Source organism: Polypterus senegalus, chromosome 3 (genome assembly GCF_016835505.1).
Source record: "Polypterus senegalus isolate Bchr_013 chromosome 3, ASM1683550v1, whole genome shotgun sequence".
NCBI classification, from domain to species: domain Eukaryota; kingdom Metazoa; phylum Chordata; class Cladistia; order Polypteriformes; family Polypteridae; genus Polypterus; species Polypterus senegalus.
Window position 1 is genome coordinate 153,663,529 of NC_053156.1, and position 19,893 is coordinate 153,683,421.

The 19,893-nt window shown below is 35.4% G+C and overlaps 1 protein-coding gene across 2 annotated transcripts in view; it reads right to left on the reverse strand.

Moving 5' to 3' along the window:
• prkd3 (protein kinase D3) overlaps positions 1 to 19,893 on the reverse strand; it is a 358,336-nt gene that overhangs the window by 17,882 nt on the left and 320,561 nt on the right. For both annotated transcript variants that reach the window (XM_039748100.1, XM_039748101.1), the window contains exons 12-13: positions 9,812 to 9,864; positions 6,155 to 6,227 (exon numbers count right to left, since the gene is read on the reverse strand). In XM_039748100.1, coding sequence (XP_039604034.1) covers positions 6,155 to 6,227; positions 9,812 to 9,864 — 126 coding nt within the window. The remainder of the gene's footprint in view (positions 1 to 6,154; positions 6,228 to 9,811; positions 9,865 to 19,893) is intronic.

Consider the following 19,893-nt stretch of genomic DNA (forward strand, 5'->3'; position numbering starts at 1 on the left):
CTTAGAACCACATTTCTGACGCGGCTTTATAAATACACTGAAACTAACCACATATTGTTTATTAGTGTAATGCATCTGATTGTAGATTATCTGTAACAATATAATGGCCCAGGTAATAGCCATAGTATTCCAAATACCATAACTGCTTTAGCGTTGTTACTCTCACTGCATCATCTTCTTCTTCTTCTTTTAGCTGCTCCCTTTAAGGGCTGCCACAACGGATCATCTTTTTCCATATTACTCTCACTGCACCACTCGGAGTATTTATATCACTGTATCTGACTGGGGAATCACAGCAGCAGCTGATCGGAAAGAGAATTATCGGTATACAGCATCAAGCACATGCTGCCAAAGCCACGGCAAAACGTTTCAAAGCCTTTCCGAAGCCTCGCGGTTCAGAAACAGTTTCATCCCAAGAACTATAAACGCACTCAATCAATTGCTCCTTGTAGAACTGTTTGTACTTATAAGTACAATTACCCCACTGTAAACTTGCACTACAGTTATAATATTACACAACCTGTGCCACTTTATAAAGCGTGTATTTACATATGATGACGATATCATTTTTAAGATGAAATGCAGCAAAATATGTTGATTATATTATACTGATAAAACTTTACTTCATTTAAATAATATGTATTGTTAATAATTAAACATGTGAGGACACGGTGCCGCAGCACTAGCAAGTTCACGTATTCTTCCAGCCTTGCGTGCTGTATATTTGCTGAGGCTGGTGTGACACTGGAAGGATAAATGGATAGAATAATTAAACACGTACTATGAAGATATTTCAATGTTCCTTAAAAGTTTTGAAGAATCGTCGTTGTAAGCTTAAAGATGGCTTAACATTTATTACAGAGCTGATTGTGTGGTGATTGGGTATTTGGGGAAAGAAAAGTAATGACAGGAATTGGAGGTTAGTACATTTGAAAGAGACAGTACTTGTACAATAAATTCTTTCATCGAAGGTTGCGCATGGCGCAGCAGCATCTTGTGTGAGACATGAACAATCACCGTTTCGTGTTTCCATGTTTAATAACATGCTTTCATTACAGTCATCATGAAAATTATATTACGTATACATCTCAGTATTTTAATTATTCAGAGAGCTGTAATATCACGAATGTAATGGATTCTGTGTCCTGTCGGAGAAAGAGAAAGAACGGAAGCACGTAGTGATTCACACACTTAGAGCACATTGACGATCAAATACATGCTACTTTAGTTATGATGGGATTTGAGAAACTAGTAAATTAAATGAATTTAAGATGAAGTTTATGATGTTCTACTTTAATAACAAAATAAAATACGTCATTAAAGTGAAAATTTCAGGATTAAAGTTGACATTTCGTGCTTTTTTCCCACTGTGTGCCTATTTTTTTTGTCTGTACCCTAATAAGCTCACACGGTGGGCTACAACTCGCCTTTTGACGGTGACTTTGATATGTGACTTCTTTTTTATTTTGAGCACTATGTGACTTTGTGAACTTGAGCTTTCGAGTTTCTCCGACACGCTATGTCACTTGATCAACTTCCTTTTGTTGTTTATTCTGCTGTTTAAATCAACAAATAGTATGTTTTTCCTTTGCCTCCACTTGGTATTCGTGGAAATTCTTATATTTTCCGCTGTGCTTTTCCCATTGTCTTTTCACAGAATGCTGAGCTTAAGGGCTATTTATATTGATTTGCATATTCAAAGAGGCGTAATTCTGGGAGGAGTTTGGGCGGGACAGCACACGCGTGCACGAGCATTTCTTTTCACACTGACCGGGATTTATGGAGTGGAAGAACGGGGAAGTTGGAGTACGCACAGAATCCTGCATCTGGATTTTTCTGTGCGTAAGCACATTTCGGCTTTTGTGCTTACGTCATGTTATAGTGCAAATTCTACGCACAGCGTTATGCATGAGGCCCCAGACCTGTGTATGTTCATCTATTTGTGTCCAGGTTTTTATAACTTGTATGTTTGCTGTCCAGTAATAAAACTGGAAGTTAGGTAGAGCCATGCCACCTTCTGCCTTAGGTATTTGTAGGGTCGCTTTTTGGATACGAGGATGTTTTGAGTTCCAAATAAATGAGGTTACAGTTGAATCTAATTGCTTAAAAAATTATTTATTGATGTATATTGGAATGTTTTGAAATAAAAAAAGAAGCTTAGGAAGAATATTCATCTTAACAACGTTAATTCTTCCAGCTAGAGTGAGATGAAGGGTTGACCATCTATGCAAGTCTTGCTTAATTTTTTCCATGCAGACAGCAAAATTTTGTTGATAAAGAGCTTTGGGTTTACTTGTGATGTTTACCCCTAGGTATTTAAACTGATCTGCAATGATAAAAGGTAGGGGGTCTAATCTAATATTATATGCTTGAGAATTCACTGGAAAGAGTACACTTTATTCAGATTAATTCTGAGACCAGAGATCTTTTGAAATTCTGTGAGTGCTGCTAAGACTGCAGGCACAGAATTTTCTGGGTCTGATATGTACAGTACCATATCATCTGCATATAGAGAAATTTTCTGTTCCAGTCCTTCTCTGATAATCTGATAATCCTCTTTATCTGATTAGCATTTCGACAGTGAACCGCCAGTGGTTCAATGGCGATTGCAAACAGCAGTGGTGACAAGGGGCATCCTTGTCTAGTACCACATTCTAGTTTAAAGTAGTCTGAACAAATGTTAATGGAAACTGAAGCTTCTGGATTGGTATAAAGTAGTTTGACTTTTTTGTGAGTATATTACATTAAACAGGCGTTGAAGCTTGTTATGTTAAAGGCTTTTCATGTGCAAAATTACACTTGGAGAATTCTTGTCTTAATTTTCCTCAACATTAGCAGCATTAGCCTTAAAGGCGCTTTGTCGCTTCATTTCCAGATTTTTCTTTACAGTTGATGTACGACAGATGACACTTGCAGCACAACACACACAGCTTGGTCAGTATGAATTCAAATTCCTTAGTCTAAATTTTTGAAAAGGAGTAAACACTGATTGAACTTTTAGCAGTCATTTGTTTTTATACTAAGCTGGCACTATCTAGCTTGCTCTTGATGGTACATTGCAATGTAATATTGCTGGGGGAAAAAAGCACAATGTAATGTTAACAAGAATGCAAATATATTTATGCCTATGTTGATTCAAAGTTTAAAATATTTTTGCACAGGGAGTGTTGGTAGAACAAGGCTATCGACCAATTATAAATTTGTCATGTGACACTTGGAAGATCTGTCAAAGGTAAAATGCCTTTTAAAAAAGGCAATTTTTTTTTTTTTTTAAACTGACTAGATTGGAAAGATTTTCATTTTGACTCTAACCAATCAGTTTGCTAGTGACACTTAACTTTTTGTGATGCTAACAAAGTTGCTAACCCCAAAAATAAAAAAGCATATCAAACCATTACCAAATACCTAAATTAAGCCTTCAGGGTTGAAACCAACCTTCAGTTCACACAGTTTTATGAGGTAAATCACTAGTGACTTAGAAATGGTAGTGATCAGCCCTGTAAAACACATAGTGATAGAAGAATAATAGCTAATTATTTACATCAGCACACAGATCACCTATGAACCTAAAAGGAAAAACGGATTAAGAAAAGTACAAAACAATACCCTGTCAGATAATCTGCTGTAGTCTGCACAGACATGGGATTTAAAGAAGATTCTCCTCCCAAGCAGAAGTGGTTTATAAATTAAAATTGAAATGTAAATAAAGGTGAAGTTCAAGTCAGGGAATCGATGAATGAAATCAATACTATTCAAGTTCAAGCTTACTGTCATATGTACACAGTAAATGGTACTAACTGTGTGTTGGTTCCCACATACTTGAAAATTAGTGTTCAGAAAACATTTGAGGGAGCTTCAGAAATTTTGCATACAATAATAAAAAACACTGCTGTGTCCAGACATGCAAAGCCACAAAAACTCTCTGTTGTAAATTCTGCAAAAAAAGTGTTTCAATCAATTATAGGCTTTTGGCGGTGAATACTTTACAAACTCAATTAGCCCCTGTTCATTTTTAATGTGTAAGGATTTGACAAATTATACTTGTACTTCTCCATAAAAGACTTTTGTCACTTTGATTACATTTAAAAGCATTATAATTCTCAATGGCAATAGTTCTTTTTATCTTTTACCTGAAACAGGAGCAAATATCACTCCTGTACAATAGTATATTTCAACAAGTCTGAAAACCATGACATCAAAAATGCATTTTTTTTAAGTAAAGCTTTTGTAGATACAATTTTGTGCCAATGGTCATGTAGCTCATAGACCCTTGGTTGCTACTGTAATAGAATGTTACATAGATTAAAAATGATAAAGCAGTTCCCATATAATGACTCCCACTGTCAGCCCCCAGCTCTGAATCTTCTGCCCCCAAACTTTTCCTCCACAAAATTACCAAATATCACAGCAATTCAGAAATAAATAAACCATAATATCAAATGTCCCATCAAAAACATGGGGGTAGCATGACATTTAACTGTTTTTCTGCCACTAATTAATTCAGTTTTTCCCACCTCTCCAAGTCAGGTACCTTGACGTCTGTCATGAACAAACAGGTCAGTAATTCTTGGGGTATGTGCCCACCACTGCAATTCTAAATTTTGATCTTTAACATCTCTGTTTGCTTGAATAACACATGTGGATGTTGCATTTATGCAGTAGATAATAAAAAGATAAAGATGAAAGCCTACAGCAATGTAACCAAGTCCATATCATTGAATAAAGCCACTTGCAACACATTTGAAAATCACTTTCTAAATCTTGGCAAGCAAAATGACACATTTTATTGGCTAACTAAAAAGATTACAATATGCAAGCTTTCGAGGCAACTCAGGCCCCTTCTTCAGGCAAGATGTAATCTTGCCTGATTACATCTTTCAGATTACATCTTTCCTGAAGAAGGGGCCTGAGTTGCCTCGAAAGCTTGCATATTGTAATCTTTTTAGTTAGCCAATAAAAGGTGTCATTTTGCTGGCTTTTCTCTACGTTCATAATGGCTAACACGGTACAACACCCTAGTACTATAAACCGTGGCAATATATTGAGGACACAAACTGTATACACATGCTGCTTTTTGTTTAAAAGACAACAATGTTGGCACTGGTAAGGTCAATAGATATTTGTCACCAAATTAATCATTTTACACATTTTTACAGAGACAAGGACATTTCTTACATTTTTTAAAAATTAAAAAAATATGTATCAAAGTCAAATATCTAAATAAATCAATGTCTAGTTACTTACAGCATATGTGCTGAAACCTCAGAATCATGAATACAGTTTTGTTTTGTTTTTTTTGTAGAATGGGTTTACACAACAGAAATTTAGGGATAAAGATTCTAAAATTACAAAGGCTTTGCAGTCTTTGCTAATTCAATAAATGACATAAGTCAAAAAATGTTTAAATGGTTCACTCAGGTGCCATTTATGCATTATTGGATTTGGGTTGAAGACCAGCAAACATTCTGTGTCAGAGATCTGCAACAATACAAAAAATTATATACTGATCTTGCAACTACCAACCTGAAACTTATATTGTATTTTTTTTGTGTAATATTTCTCTCAGGATGCACTTGTCTCCTTTGTGTATTTGGAACATACGGTATAATTAAATGTAATGTACCAGTGCTTTTGAAAGCTTAGCTCTTTCATCATCTCAGGTTTTTTAGTAGGGTCATCATAGCCTAGCTTTCTTAGAAAGTCAGTTATATAAAACCAAAACTGAAAAACAAAACTCACCATTCCTAATATTGAGATAATAATATTAGGGTTTACAAATGAGAATAAGAGACTTTAGCAAACTTGTGTTAATGTGACTACCATAAACTACTACAACCTGGCATTGCATCAGAAGTAGGAAAAACTGAAAACAAGGAAAGAAACTCAATTTCTTTGTATTTGCAACTAATTGAACATAACAAAAGGTGGCCCAGTTGGAATGATGATGTGGCAAACATTGTTATAAAATACAGATAATGGCACTTACAGCTAAATAGCAAGATATTGACGTGATGGAGGTTTAGATCTGTCATTATAAAAAACTACAACAGAAACATGAGACTTATAATTAAAAGAGTTTGTCTCTCTGGTTTGAATATAGTGTAACAAAGAATAAAATTAAGCTAGATAACAAAAGAACAAGAATTCTTTTTACCTCCATATACAATTCCAAACTGTCCAGATCCCAAAACCTCATCTGCAAATATCTGATATACAGAGCTTATATCCTGTGAAAAAAATAACAATTTCAAATACATTTTTAAACTTAAAAAAGCTTGTTTTGAAACATTGTACTTCATAGTTTTTTGCAATAGATAAAACAGTGGTTTTCTGTATTACTTTAATAAAATAACCTGTACTTTCCTTCTGTGTAAACTACCCAGATTATTTTTAAATGTCGTAAAATTGTGATTAGTTCTTCTGTTTCACAATTTTGGGAGATTAGGATTAGATTCTAGCCTGGTCACTGCACACATAGTACATGCACAATATCCTTGTTTCTGCAGGAAAGTTACTCTAGACACTCTTGTCTTCTTTACATAACCTAGAGATGTGCCTGTTAGGTATACTGACCCCAAAAGAGTATGGATCTGTGTAAGTGTGTTACAGGCTACAGATGGTTCTTAGCTCATGATCAATGCTGCCATAACAGGCCCCACCCTCATAAGACCATGAATAGGAATGAGGAGGTTCAAAAATGGATGGATGGATAGATTGATTTAAGTGAATTTTCCTTATATAGGCTTTATCATTTCACTTCTTTATGATTTGTAATTTTTTATGTACTTCATTTCTAAACAAATGTTACCCAAAAGTATAACATTAAAATAATGCATGCTTTTACAATCAGAATTAACTTAACTACATCCAAGGAGAGTGGCAGACAAAGATGTTCATATAATCATGTTTAATTTTAATAAAAATATGTATTATCAAAAATTCTAAGCAATAAATAAAATTATTCTCATTTCGTAATTACATTACCATGTTATTGAATAGGCATTTGGGTTAAGTAAATGACTTTGCCCTGTCAGGCTGTCATAATGTTAATTTAACAGCATCAAGAAGATCTGTATTATTTTTGACATGAATCATTAATGTGTCAAAATTTAATCACAATGAAAGCCCAATTTATGTTATTTTTGGTTGTTTTTGCAACTATGCAACCTGCATTCATTTCAGTAAGTTCCTTTTATATATATATATATATATATATATATATATATACACACACATACACACAGTAGCCATTCCCCACAGCTCTGCCTGCGTAGTAGTGAAACAGGACAAACTTTAAAAATCAATAAACAAATAAGGTATTGCTAGCTAAGTGGAGGCAAGTTACGCTCCAAAACAGAGAGGAAGATTGACTCCCCACTCCTGACGTCACACTTCCCCCTACCCCTGGCCCACAGCCTCTGTCTCGGATTAGCGCAAATGTATCGCTCCTGCAAGTGAACTATGATTCTTAGCGCGATGACAGAAGTCGCAAAATCAACCAGAATGTTCAAGCAAATTTTAGAAAAAAACCTGATCTAAATCCATTAAATAGTTCTCTCATTCACTAGCTAAGCGGATGTAAGATACGCCCTGAGGCTGGTGCGTGAGTGAGGAGGGCCCCGCCCCCTCCTCTTGGGTCCTCCCTCCCCTTGGCCCGCTATGTCTCTCTCGAATTCACAAAAATAAAATGGTAGCCAAGTGAACTATGATACTCAGCGAGATGAAAGAGGTTGGAAAATCAACTGGAAAGTTCAAGCAAATTATAGAAAAAAAAAATCTAACTCCATTAAGTAGTTCTCTCGTGAAAAGCGGATAGATTGGATTATATTTTTATATATATATATATATATATATATATATATACAGTAATCCTCCTCGATCGCTGGGGTTGCTCCAGACCCCCGTGATAGGTGAAAATCCGCGAAGTAGAAACCATATGTTTGTATGGTTATTTTTATATATTTTAAGCCCTTATAAACTCTCCCACACTGTTAATATTATTAGAGCCCTCCAGACATGAAAAAACACCCTTTAGTCAAAAGTTTAAACTGTGCTTCATTACAAGACAGAGATGACAGTTCTTTCTCGCAATTGAAAGAATGCAAACATATCTTCTCTTCAATGGAGTGTCTGCATCAGGAGCAGAGAATTTCAGAGAGAGAGAGATCGAGAGATCGCTCGCAAAGAAAAGCAAACAATCAAAAAATCAATACGTGTGCTTTTAAGTTTGCCGAAGCAATAAAGCGGCATTTTTTAGAGGAGCGTCAGTATCTTCTAAGCAAACAGCCTCTGTGCAAACAGCCCCTCTACTCACATCTCCTCCGTCAGGCGCAGAGAACGTCAGAGAGAGAGAAAGAACGCGTGAGATTAAAGCAAAAAATCAAAAAATCAATAAGTGTGCTTTTGTGCTTTTAAGTATGCGGAACCACCTCGATAAAGCGGCATTTCTTAGAGGAGCGTCCATATCCACTAGGCAAACAGCGCAAACAGCACCTCTGCTCACACCCCCTCCGTCAGGTGCAGTGAATGTCAGAGAGGGTGAGATAGAGAGAGACAAGCAAACAATCAAGCACCACACGGGAAGCATATCTTATATCATTGAGGAGTTTTAGTTAATATGTAATACATGCTCTGATTGGGTAGCTTCTAAGCCATCCGCCAATAGCGTCCCTTGTATGCAATCAACTGGGCAAACAAACTGAGGAAGCATGTACCATAAATTAAAAGACCCATTGTCCGCAGAAATCCGCGAACCAGCGAAAAATCCATGATATATATTTAGATGTGCTTACATTTAAAATCCGCGATAGAGTGAAGCCGCGAAAGTCGAAGCGCGATATAGCGAGGGATTACTGTATATATATATGTAGAGAGAGAGAGAGATGCATGCAAAGCTCAAATACACTAAGGAAACACTTAATCATCACAGTCTAACACCAAGTTACTTAAGCTTCACAGATATTGATCTGTCCAGTTAACCGATTGAGAATCAACTTCACCTGCTTTGTTGCAAATGAAAGTGACAACAGGTTCACTGGAGAGGCAACAGCAAGAAAACTCCCAAAAAGGGAATGGTTTTGCAGGTGGTGGCCATAGACCATTGCTCTCTCCTTATCCTTCCTGACTGATTCTTTTCTAGTTTTGCATTTTGCTAGTGTCCTTGTCACTACTGCTAGCATGAGGCGGTAGCTGAAGCCGATTAAGGTTGCACAGGTAGTCCATCTCTTCCTCCTACGTGCCATCACTAGAAGGTTTGCTGTGTCTCCCAGCACAGTCTCAAGAGCATAAAGGACATACCAGGAGACAGGACTTTACATGAGGAGCCAGGGACAGGGACAGGGCTATAGAAGGGCATCATCCTAACAACAGGACCAGTATCCTTTGTATGTGGAGGAACAGGAAGAACACTGCCAGAGCCCTACAGAATGACCTCCAGCTGGTTACTGTTGTGCATGTCAGAAACAGACTAAATGAGGTTGGCATGAGGTCTGAATGTCCTCCAATGAGACCTGTACTCACAGCCCATCACCGTGCAGCCCAACTGGTATTCAGATGAGAATACCACAATTGACAGCTGCACCACTGGCTTCCTGCATACATATATATATCATACATACATACATACATACATACATACGGTACATAAAGAGCATATATACTGTAAGTCTACCATTTACCTCAGCAAAGCAGTACAGATACATTATATGTGACTTCCTCAATGGTGATGTTGAATGCCTCCCCATAAGGGTACCTCTATCAAACAAGTAAGCTGTAAATGGCATGGCAAAAATAAGAATGTCATCAGACTTACCACATTCTCCTGAATCTGGTAGTTTGAAACAGATATGCTGATTGAGAGTTCCTCTGCAAAACAGAAAACAAAGCATACATTTTTAAATACGTTTTTTTAAAACAATAAGCAGCAATAAATTAATACTATTAAGCACATTTACGTTTAACCAATCTTGTATTTAATCAATACATCACAATTTTGCAATAAAAACAAAAATTTGAAAGAGTATTTAGCTTGTCTTCAATAATAGAATTAAGGAAATTATTTTTCCAAAACATTATTGCACACAATTGCTGCTTTACCTGATATAAGAGAAGATACAGTGGCCTCTCATGTCCTAGACAAATATGAGTTACAGCAAACAACATTCAGAAAAAGGTCCACATGTACAGTAAGTAGAATGTTTATCTTAATTCTTTGACAGCAAAATGTTGTGGACATATTTTCAAATACTGCCTCTTATTTAAGTAAATAAAAAATAAATCATTTGACAGCAGATGATTTTGAAGAAAAACAACTATGGAAATATAGCCTGGGATATCAACCTTTTACTTTCTCTGTATTATGTACAATACAACTGGAAGGTGTATCCCCTTCAATCCACCTAATTGTCCTATTTTTTTTTCCTTCTCCTCAGATTATTAAACATTATTTCCATATTTTATAGATGAGAGCTTCCAGTGAAGGCATTTTTCCTAATCTACCTATGATTTCCAACACTAACCTCCTGAACTATGCTAATTTCTTGTCTGCAAACTCATATGCCTATCTGGGAATTTGTTGTAATATCATGAGCCACTGGATCAAAATTAAATGAGTCAAATTTGGACCCACTATTTTGTAATGTTACAAAAAGATATCCAGTTTGTTCCTGCATTTCTTGTTGAAAGTGTCTGAAATTCCATGTAGATGAAACAGAGAGATGGCATTCAGTTCATTTCAGAGAACATGTTGGAGCTGTCAAGATGAAAGAACGCACTGAGTCTACTGTGGGTCATGTCTTGTCCTTTGTCAGTCCCCACACTGATCTTTGTCTATGTGGACTTGCACAGTGTTTCAAAAATACATTCAAACAAACATAATGGAAACTGAGATTACACAGCAATGAATGACCAACTAACCTTTTAATCTCTAGCTTCACCTCCTTTAATGATTGCTTTTCACGCCAACTCTGGTTTGTCTTCCCTTTCATCTCTCCCGCCCAGTCACTTCCTAACCTATATACATGTTATACTTGCTTTATATTTTGCAGGCTTACACTTTACTGTTTGAAGGCTGAACAATTCTAATGTTTTGTCCTTACTGTTATTTGTACAAGAAGTTTGTTCTATCTATGCTTTTTTCCAAAATATTCCTAGGATGACATGAAAAATAGCTTAAAGAGTAGGATGAGGGAAAATTGCTATATAGGAAATAAGATGAACATGGATGGTACAAGCAAAAAGAATTAGAATGCTCCCAAGTGACCTCATCAAAGGCCAGGACTCAGTCCATTGGAAATGGATGGAAGCATTTCAAGATGATCATGAAAAGAAATTGAGATTCTCTGTTAAGAATTGTGAGAAACTGTACCACATTACTGTGCAAGATTGGAAGGAGAGAGGTTAGGAGCACACGCTGATACAGCGCATTGCTGCACCCACCACATGATGAACCAACTCAGGATTCCATATTAGGACCCGAGTGCAGTCATGTGACAAGTGACTCCTCAGCACCACACTAGTTCAGATGGAATGGAACCAGTGTGAATTTTTTTATGGTGGCCAGCAGTGGCGTAGCGTGGGTGTCAGCTGCTGGGGCGGAGGAAAATTTTGCCGCCCCCTTATTTAGGTATTTCAATTTAAAAGACTAAAATATACAGTAATTCTAAATAATTTTTCGGCAAGAACAATCATCATTATTGTGTATTGTACAGGTTACAAATAAAAAAGTAATGTATATATGTTTTACTGTACTGAGTACAGACGGTTTTGCCAGTCGCTACAATGAGCAAGATGTCATTATTATACATTCATTTAAAGAAAGGGGATTCCCCAGTTTTGTCACAGAATAAGTAATGAAAAATTCCGTGCTCATTTCAATCGGTCCGAATCGTAGGAGCGACAAAAATCTGAAATGAAATGGTTCAAATTTTTTACAAGATATTATTATTATTTATTGTGAAATTTTGCCACCCCCACTACGTTACGCCACTGGTGGCCAGAGTGCCAATTCTGCCACCAACCCCCAGGTTTTTTCTCTGTAAGTCAGAAGACATGCTGGTGGGGCTGGATGCAGATTAACATCATACCCAGGGCAGAGCAATTGCAGGTTAAGCGCCTTGCTCAAGGGCCCAACGAAGTAGAGTTACTTTTGGCATTTTACGGGATTCAAACCGGCAACCTTCCGATTGTCAGTGCAAATCCCTAGCCTCAGGTCCACCACTCCACCCACAAAACTGGAAGACAATTACCAGCTGTAGCTGCTCAAAATGAATGTTACCTAAAGTTATAAGCAGACAGCATACATGTACAAATTAGTGAGATAAGTATGTGAATTTTACTTCTAGGCAGCTGAATGTAAAAAAGCAAATGGTCTGAACATTTACATACTGTATATGAATTTGGAGTTCATATCTGATTCTTTATTTTATAATCCTAAAGCACTGACTAAATGTCTAATCATCTAGAACACGGGTCTGCAAAGTCGGTCCTGAAGGGTCATAGTAGGTATAGGTTTTTGTTCCAACCTATTTCCTTTATTAGAAACCAATCTTAGCAGTGATAGACGTTATTTAATTTTACGCTTTGTTAGTGTTTTCATTTTGCCATTTCAGGTCATTTTATATCGCAGATTTTTTTCCTTTCCAAGTCTATCATCCCAGTGAATTGTAGCCTGAAACTGATTACTAACTTTCAGTTCTTCACTTTCTCTCTTCAGCTTCCTCCCAATTTATTGATTAATACACAGAGGTGTAAAAGGAAACAAGTTAAATGAGAACTAATGGCACCTTTATCATTTACATCTTATTGCTGATGAGGAGTAATTAACAAACAGTGAATGTAGCTGTTTAAGACTAAAATAAGCAGTTATAGGTGGGGAATCTTAACAAGTGAGACAACTAAAATGAGGCAGAAAAATGTAATTTGGGCAATAAGTGCTTCAACAGCAATATGTGACTTCTCATTAAGAAATAGGTCAGAACATAAACCTGTAGCCACTAGGCTCCTTTGTGACTGATTTTGCAGATCCTTGATCAAGAATAAGAAGTACAAATTAGTATGTTGTACTATTAATCTAATAGACCACTAAGCAAAAGAACAGTCAATTTAAAAAAAAAAAAACCCTACTTCCCCTCGAAACAGAGATGCAGTCTTGTAATGTGTCATTTTCTGTTGTTTACACCTCATGATGCCCACATGAAGATTAATCTTTCTCTACTCTAAAATACAGACTTTGGCCAAGAAACCACCTCCAAACCATCCAAATTCATTGCTCTCACTTCCAGGTCTGTGGACAGTCCTATAAAAGGCTTCACCTGTGATTCCAAGATTGTGTTTGCTAGTTGATTGGCTCATTGGAAAGTACAGTAATTCCACACTTCTTTAAATTGGACGTAATTAAATTCTCTGCTTCTCCATTGTACGGTCCATCACACAATGGGTGCAATACTAGGTGGCTGGGCCAAAACCCAGTTAGCTGTTAGGCTTAAAAGATGTGATTTATGCACTTCAGTTGCAGCCATTAAGGTGGTCAAATCATAACCAATAAAGGTGCCAAGCTTAACAAATGTTTCTTTGATTTTTGTCCTAAAATTTCAAACCCTTCTCCTTCTTTTGGTAATTCTTTCTTGGAAAGTCAAAGTCTCCCTAATATCACTGGGGAAGAATCTTTCTTCTAGATTACTTTTTCTTAATGACTGAATTTAAAGGTAGATTGACTGTACCTGAGCTTTTAGTCACACTTTGCAATTAGTCATTTACCCCACATTTCAGATGTTTATTGCTGTCATTATCTGCACAGAAAAGAATCTCTCAGTTAAAAGGCCATTACCACAATTATTTTAAATCAAGGAAAGAGTTATTTGAGTGTTCCAAGCCCTTGCCTGATTTATTTGATAAACTCTGATTACAAAGTGCTGGAAAAAATTCTTGTCCCATATTTACAATCTGTTAACCACACATTTACTCTAACTCAATCAGTCCCAACATACAACTTTTGTTATGTGGTATTTCAGGTTTTATATATATATATATATACACATTTTTTTTACTTTTAATATATTTGCAAAAACTCCTAAAAATCCAGTGTTTTCTTTGTCAAATTGGGGTATTAAGTGTTTTTGATGAGGGAAAAAATAAAGGTAAATGATTTTAACATAAGGCTGCAACGTAAACTGTGTAAAAAGAAAGAAGGGGTCTGAATGCTGTAGGTGCTATATGTGAACAAGCAATTTTTAGGTGAATTAGGTTTCGAGGGATGTTGTGTAGGTTGCTTTTAAAAAAAAGTTTCTTATTTGTATATAGAAGAGAAAGTGAGCCACTGGAAAATTACATTTAAAGCATAATAGTTCAAAGGACACTAATATGTAATCAATACACTCTATTCAAATTATACTAATATGTTATCAATATTAACTCTGTGTGTCATGATACCTACGATTCCTAATGACTTTCTTAAATTAGGTTAACGAAGGCTGAAAGAATATACAGTATAAAAACAACATATAATGTGTCCTGCATTGGTTCCATATCTTTAATAAATGGTGAGCCACTGGGTTACTGGTAAATGAATGACAATTAGTTTTTATTGGAGTACAGAGCAAAGTATTCAGAGAGGATTCTGCACAAGATGCTCTTTCCATATCTAACTGAGCAGATGTGGAAACATAGATTTCTGCCAATTTGTAATGTCTTATTATACATATATTTGTAGCCCAGTAGATCTGAATGTAAGGCAGTGCCATGCTGCCTCCAGTTTTATATAGACAGACAGACAGACAGACAGACAGACAGACAGACAGATAGATAGATAGATAGATAGATAGATAGATAGATAGATAGATAGATAGATAGAAGAGCAAAAGAAAGTGGTAGGAGTGATAAGAGATATAGAGAAAAAGGTAGAAATATAAAGTCGTAACGGAGCTGCTGGAAAGGCTGCCACTCACGGCGACGCCTAATGTCCTTCAACTTTAGATCTTTTTAATTTGCTTACTTATTTTAAATTCCAGATAAATGAGGTTACAATTGAATTTAATGTCTTACAGAAGGATTTGTAAATATATGTAGGAATGTTGTGAAACAAATATAGGAGTTTAATTTTAACACGACTGATTCTCCCGTCTAAAGTGAAATAGAGGAAGGACCATCTCTTAACATCCTGTTTAATGATTCTATTGTATTACCAAAATTATTTTTAAAGATACTTTTGTTTTCTTGCAATAATAATTTACAGGAATTTAAATTATTCTGATACAATCAGTAATAATAATAATGATAATATGTAGCGGGTTGGATAATGGATGGATGGATAATAATAATAACTATTTTGGTGTAGCATGCAAAAGAATACACTGCATAAAACATTCAAATTAAAATCAATTTTGAATCTACAGATTGTATAAGATTCTCCCAGGAAATATAATAGTAATGGAAAACAAAATATGGCTCTCAGATATGCAGCATATTCATTGGCATAAAAAATATTTTTGACTCGGCCCTTTTCCCCATGGTCCCTTTTATCTTTGACTGCATTTAGAGATGGATAACTAGGGGTTCAAAGCAACTTCAAAAATTATTCATGATAATAGACTGCCTTGTCTAGTTCCACATTCTTATTTGAAATATACCAATTTATATTCATTATAAAGACTGAGGCTTTTGGACTAGTACACATCAGTTTAATCCCAGTAAATATATTGGGACAAAACCCAAGTTACCAATTAGGTAAGGTAATTTGACATCCCCATTGTACACTATCATACTATTTTTCTGCACTGAAGGATAGTAAAAACTTTGGAAATTTGGATTCTGTAGAAAACTATATCAACTGAAACTTTCACTGAAAACTGGATACTAAGTATTTGTCTTTAGTAAATCCAGCTTGACCTTTCGATGCTAATGAGGGGAGCACTTTCTCTGTTTTTTAGCTAAAACATTTACCAGGATTTTATTATTTTTATTTAGAAGTGAAAGTGGTCTATATAATTTATATTCTAGTAAGTACGCATTTTACCTTTTTTTCGTACAGCAACTGACACTTGCTATAATATTTTTGGCAGTTTTTTTTCTTTTTTATATAAAATTCTACTGGATACTCGCCTAGGCCTAATGTAGTTTAGAGTATATGAATTTAATTTGAACCTCAAAAGCTTCTACAAATGGGAGTATTAAGTTGTGGTACTAATATTTTATGACAGAAATCATTGGTTTGAGCCTCATCATCTGTAAACTATATATACGGAATATAAGGGCTTATGATATTTCTTAAGTATGCAAGTTATTTCTTTGTTTCCTTTGATTTTATTTCCCACAATACTGTTAATGTTCATAGTAATTACGCTAAATTCTTATTGGACTTTTCTCTATGATGATAATGTGAACAAAAGATATTGTGTTTTTTTTAATGGCAAAAGATTCAATTTGCTTCTAATGCTTTTCCTTCAATCATCTTTGCTGACTTTTCTTTCTTAACCCATATACTTTATTTCCCTGACCTTTGTTCTTTTTCTCTTACTTCCATAAAACAGAAGATCTATTCCTTGCGTAATATCTTATAATAAATAAAATAATATATATATAATATAAATAATATCTTACAGAGACTGAGCACAATATCTTGAGGTACTATAGCTATAACACTGACATGCTCGGCTCTAGGGCTTGTGTACATCACAGCAGAATATGGGGAACCAATGTGGCTAAACAGCTGGATGTGCAACTTAACATGACTATGTATATTATTAGTGGTTGCATCAAGACAAGGTATTTTTTTTGGCTTCCTACATCCAGACACATTTCACCCCCAACCTTATGAAGGCAGAAGACCTTACAGCTAGAATGCAGGAAAATCATTGGTAAAGCACAGCTACCTATACATCACAATATCCCAATGGCCTTTTTAAAACCTAGACAACTGTTTATACGATCAGCTGTGAGAAGAAAATTTTTATGTACAGAGGGAAGAATCCTGGATTCAGGCAACTGCCAATGATATTTATAGCCAAATAACCAACAGAGAGACCTCCTGGATTTGAAATGTTCCCCCAAGTTTGGAAAAACCCTAACAAAATCCGTATAGGACATGGTAGATGTGGCGTACTTCTTTCTACGTAGGGAGTAACTCCTAGTCCAGAATGGATCTGAGGTGAACTTAACCAAACACGCTTTTCTATTGTAGAGAACCCTTCCCTAGTACCCTAATCTGTGATTGAATGGACAAAAAATGCTGAACTATACATTTTCACTGGCCGTTTATTGTGATTTCAGAGTAAATTTAACTGTTGTTTTATTAATATACTTATACGAGGGACATTCAAAAAGTTTCCGCACTTTTATATTTTCATTGGGAACGGTGAAGGCGGGAGGAGTAGTAATTGGGCATTAAAAAGCTGGTACGACGCTGAGAAAATTGCATTGCAAATGAAGGTGACTATGTAGATAAGTGATGTAACTTGTTTTAGAATTTCTTTATAAATAGAGTTTAAAAAAAGTGCTAAACCTTTTTGAACATCGCTCGTACATAATCTGTATACAGTTATATTGACTTTGACATACTTATATTTCTTGTGAAATTATGCTGTACCATGTGTTATTGCCATATAATAAATAAAATAAATCTGGAAATTTTATTAAAACTTGACATTTCTAGAGCTTTCTGCATCTCATATTAACAGATCATACAGCACAAATATTATGAAATGGGTGTCTGACACTTAGCTGGTGGGAAGCTGACTGGCTGGACAACTAAAAAAAAAATTAATCACCAAACCAATGAGTAAAAAAATGCATAATAACGTTTAGAATAGGGGTCCTTAAACACAGTCATGGAGGGTCGCAGTGGCTGCAGTTTTTTGCTCCAAACAAATTCTTCATAAGAAGCACTTATTGCTTAAGTAACACTTTTGTTTCACTTTAGTTGTCTCACTCGTTAAGGTTTTGAACCCTTATTGCTTATTTTAGTCTTAAACAGCTGTATTCCTGGTTTTTAATTACTCCTAATTAGCAATAACATGCAAATGACAAAAGAGACCAGCATTTCCCAATTTAGTATGTTACCGTTTACACCTGTGTGTATTTATCATGCACTCTTGTGCTTAAATAAATACTTGGAAGGAAAGTGAAGAGAAAAAAGTGAAGGACTGAGAATTACTCATCCATTTTAGCCTTCATGTCATTTGGAAGAAAATCTAGGATATGAGCATTACCTGACATAGCAGAGTTAAAGCACTAACAAGCCATGAAATTAAATTATTGGCAAGAATTATTTCCTAATTAAGCAACTGGGTTGGAACAAAAACCTGCAGGCACTACGGCCCTCCAGGACTGTGACTGAGAGCCCCTGGTTTAGAAGCATAAAACACTTTAATAAGGGCTGACAGGAATAAGGAAGTGGACAACAGTTTCCAGAAGCATGTTAATTCTAGAGGAAAGCAAACCACTGTTGGCTCAATAATTGAACAACACACTTGAATGAATAATTCAGAGATGTTCAATAAAACAAGAAATTTACTATTTTATTTTCATATTAAACTCCTAGTTAATGTTGGCTCCATGACATGAACTGTGTTCTCTCTGGCATACATATGTATTATAGTAAAACAGCCCATTTAGATTTTTAGTACCATTTGAAATATTTCAAATGTATATTTGTACATATTTTGTACTTGCTTTATCCCAAGTGACTTTGGAAATGATTTATGCTATCATCTTAATTGTAACCAAATGTAAGTTGCTTTAAAATGAAAGTGTCAATAGGGTAGAAACGTTTTTTATTTTTACTTTTACAGAGCTTACTCAAGGCAAAACTTACTGGCTAAATCAAGAATGATTTACATGTGTTACATTCCAGAATTTCCTGTGTTGTGAACACATATTTGGATCAGCTGCAAATAACACAATTTTAGCAAATATTGTTGATACACAAGTCACACAGTACAATGACCATTGTTTCAACTTTTTGTAAGTGTACAAATGGACAAAAGTAGATTTTCACTGGAAGATGTGGAGCACACAGGCAATTCATTGGAAAGGTTTTTGCTTTGTATAGTCATTTGTATCTGTACTGAATGCAATACTGCATGGATCAAATTAGACCTGGCATATGAAGAAAGGAAATCAAAGTGAAATAAGTCACTCATTCACTAATGTTAAGACCTCACACTCTGCTTTAGGAATGAGAAGAGCTGGCGCTTATTCAAGGTGCAAGACATGAACAACATTTGGACAAGACTCCATTCTATTGCAGGGCATATTCATGCAATACTCCTACTTCATTACACAGTGCCAGCTAACTTACATACCTTAATCAATCTAACATCTTTTGGATTAGCATAAAAAATTGGGTCCATACAAGTAATCTGCTTAGAGCAAATTAAAACTAGACAGTGACAGAACAGTGGCTTGAACCTGTGACTATGGAGTTTTAAGGTGTAAATCTAGCCATTCAAGTAAAACAAGTAGAAATTAGAAAAAAAATAACATCCTCCTATTCTTATCTCATTTTCATTTCATGCTTTCTTCGGTTTAGGGACAACATTACCAACAAACTAAGTATAAATAATTAAAGGGGAATCACACAATATCAATGGACAGTCCTGAAAAGTATAGAATCAACCAGCAAATATAGAGAGAATAATAAAATTCCAAAGAAACCACAGAAATATAGAAACCACAACAGAGAGAGAGAAAGAGATTGAAAAGCACGTTTCCATTATGTGGTAAACTAGAAGTGCCCTTAATCTTGTTTTACTTCTTACCTAAAGAAAGGGGAAGCACAGCAGAAAGTAACATGCAAGGAGTTAAATCAGAGCGACGTAACTGGAAAAAAAATATTTAAAAGGATAACAACACAATCACAAAATACTATTGTTATTACAAAATAAAAACTATTTTTTAATC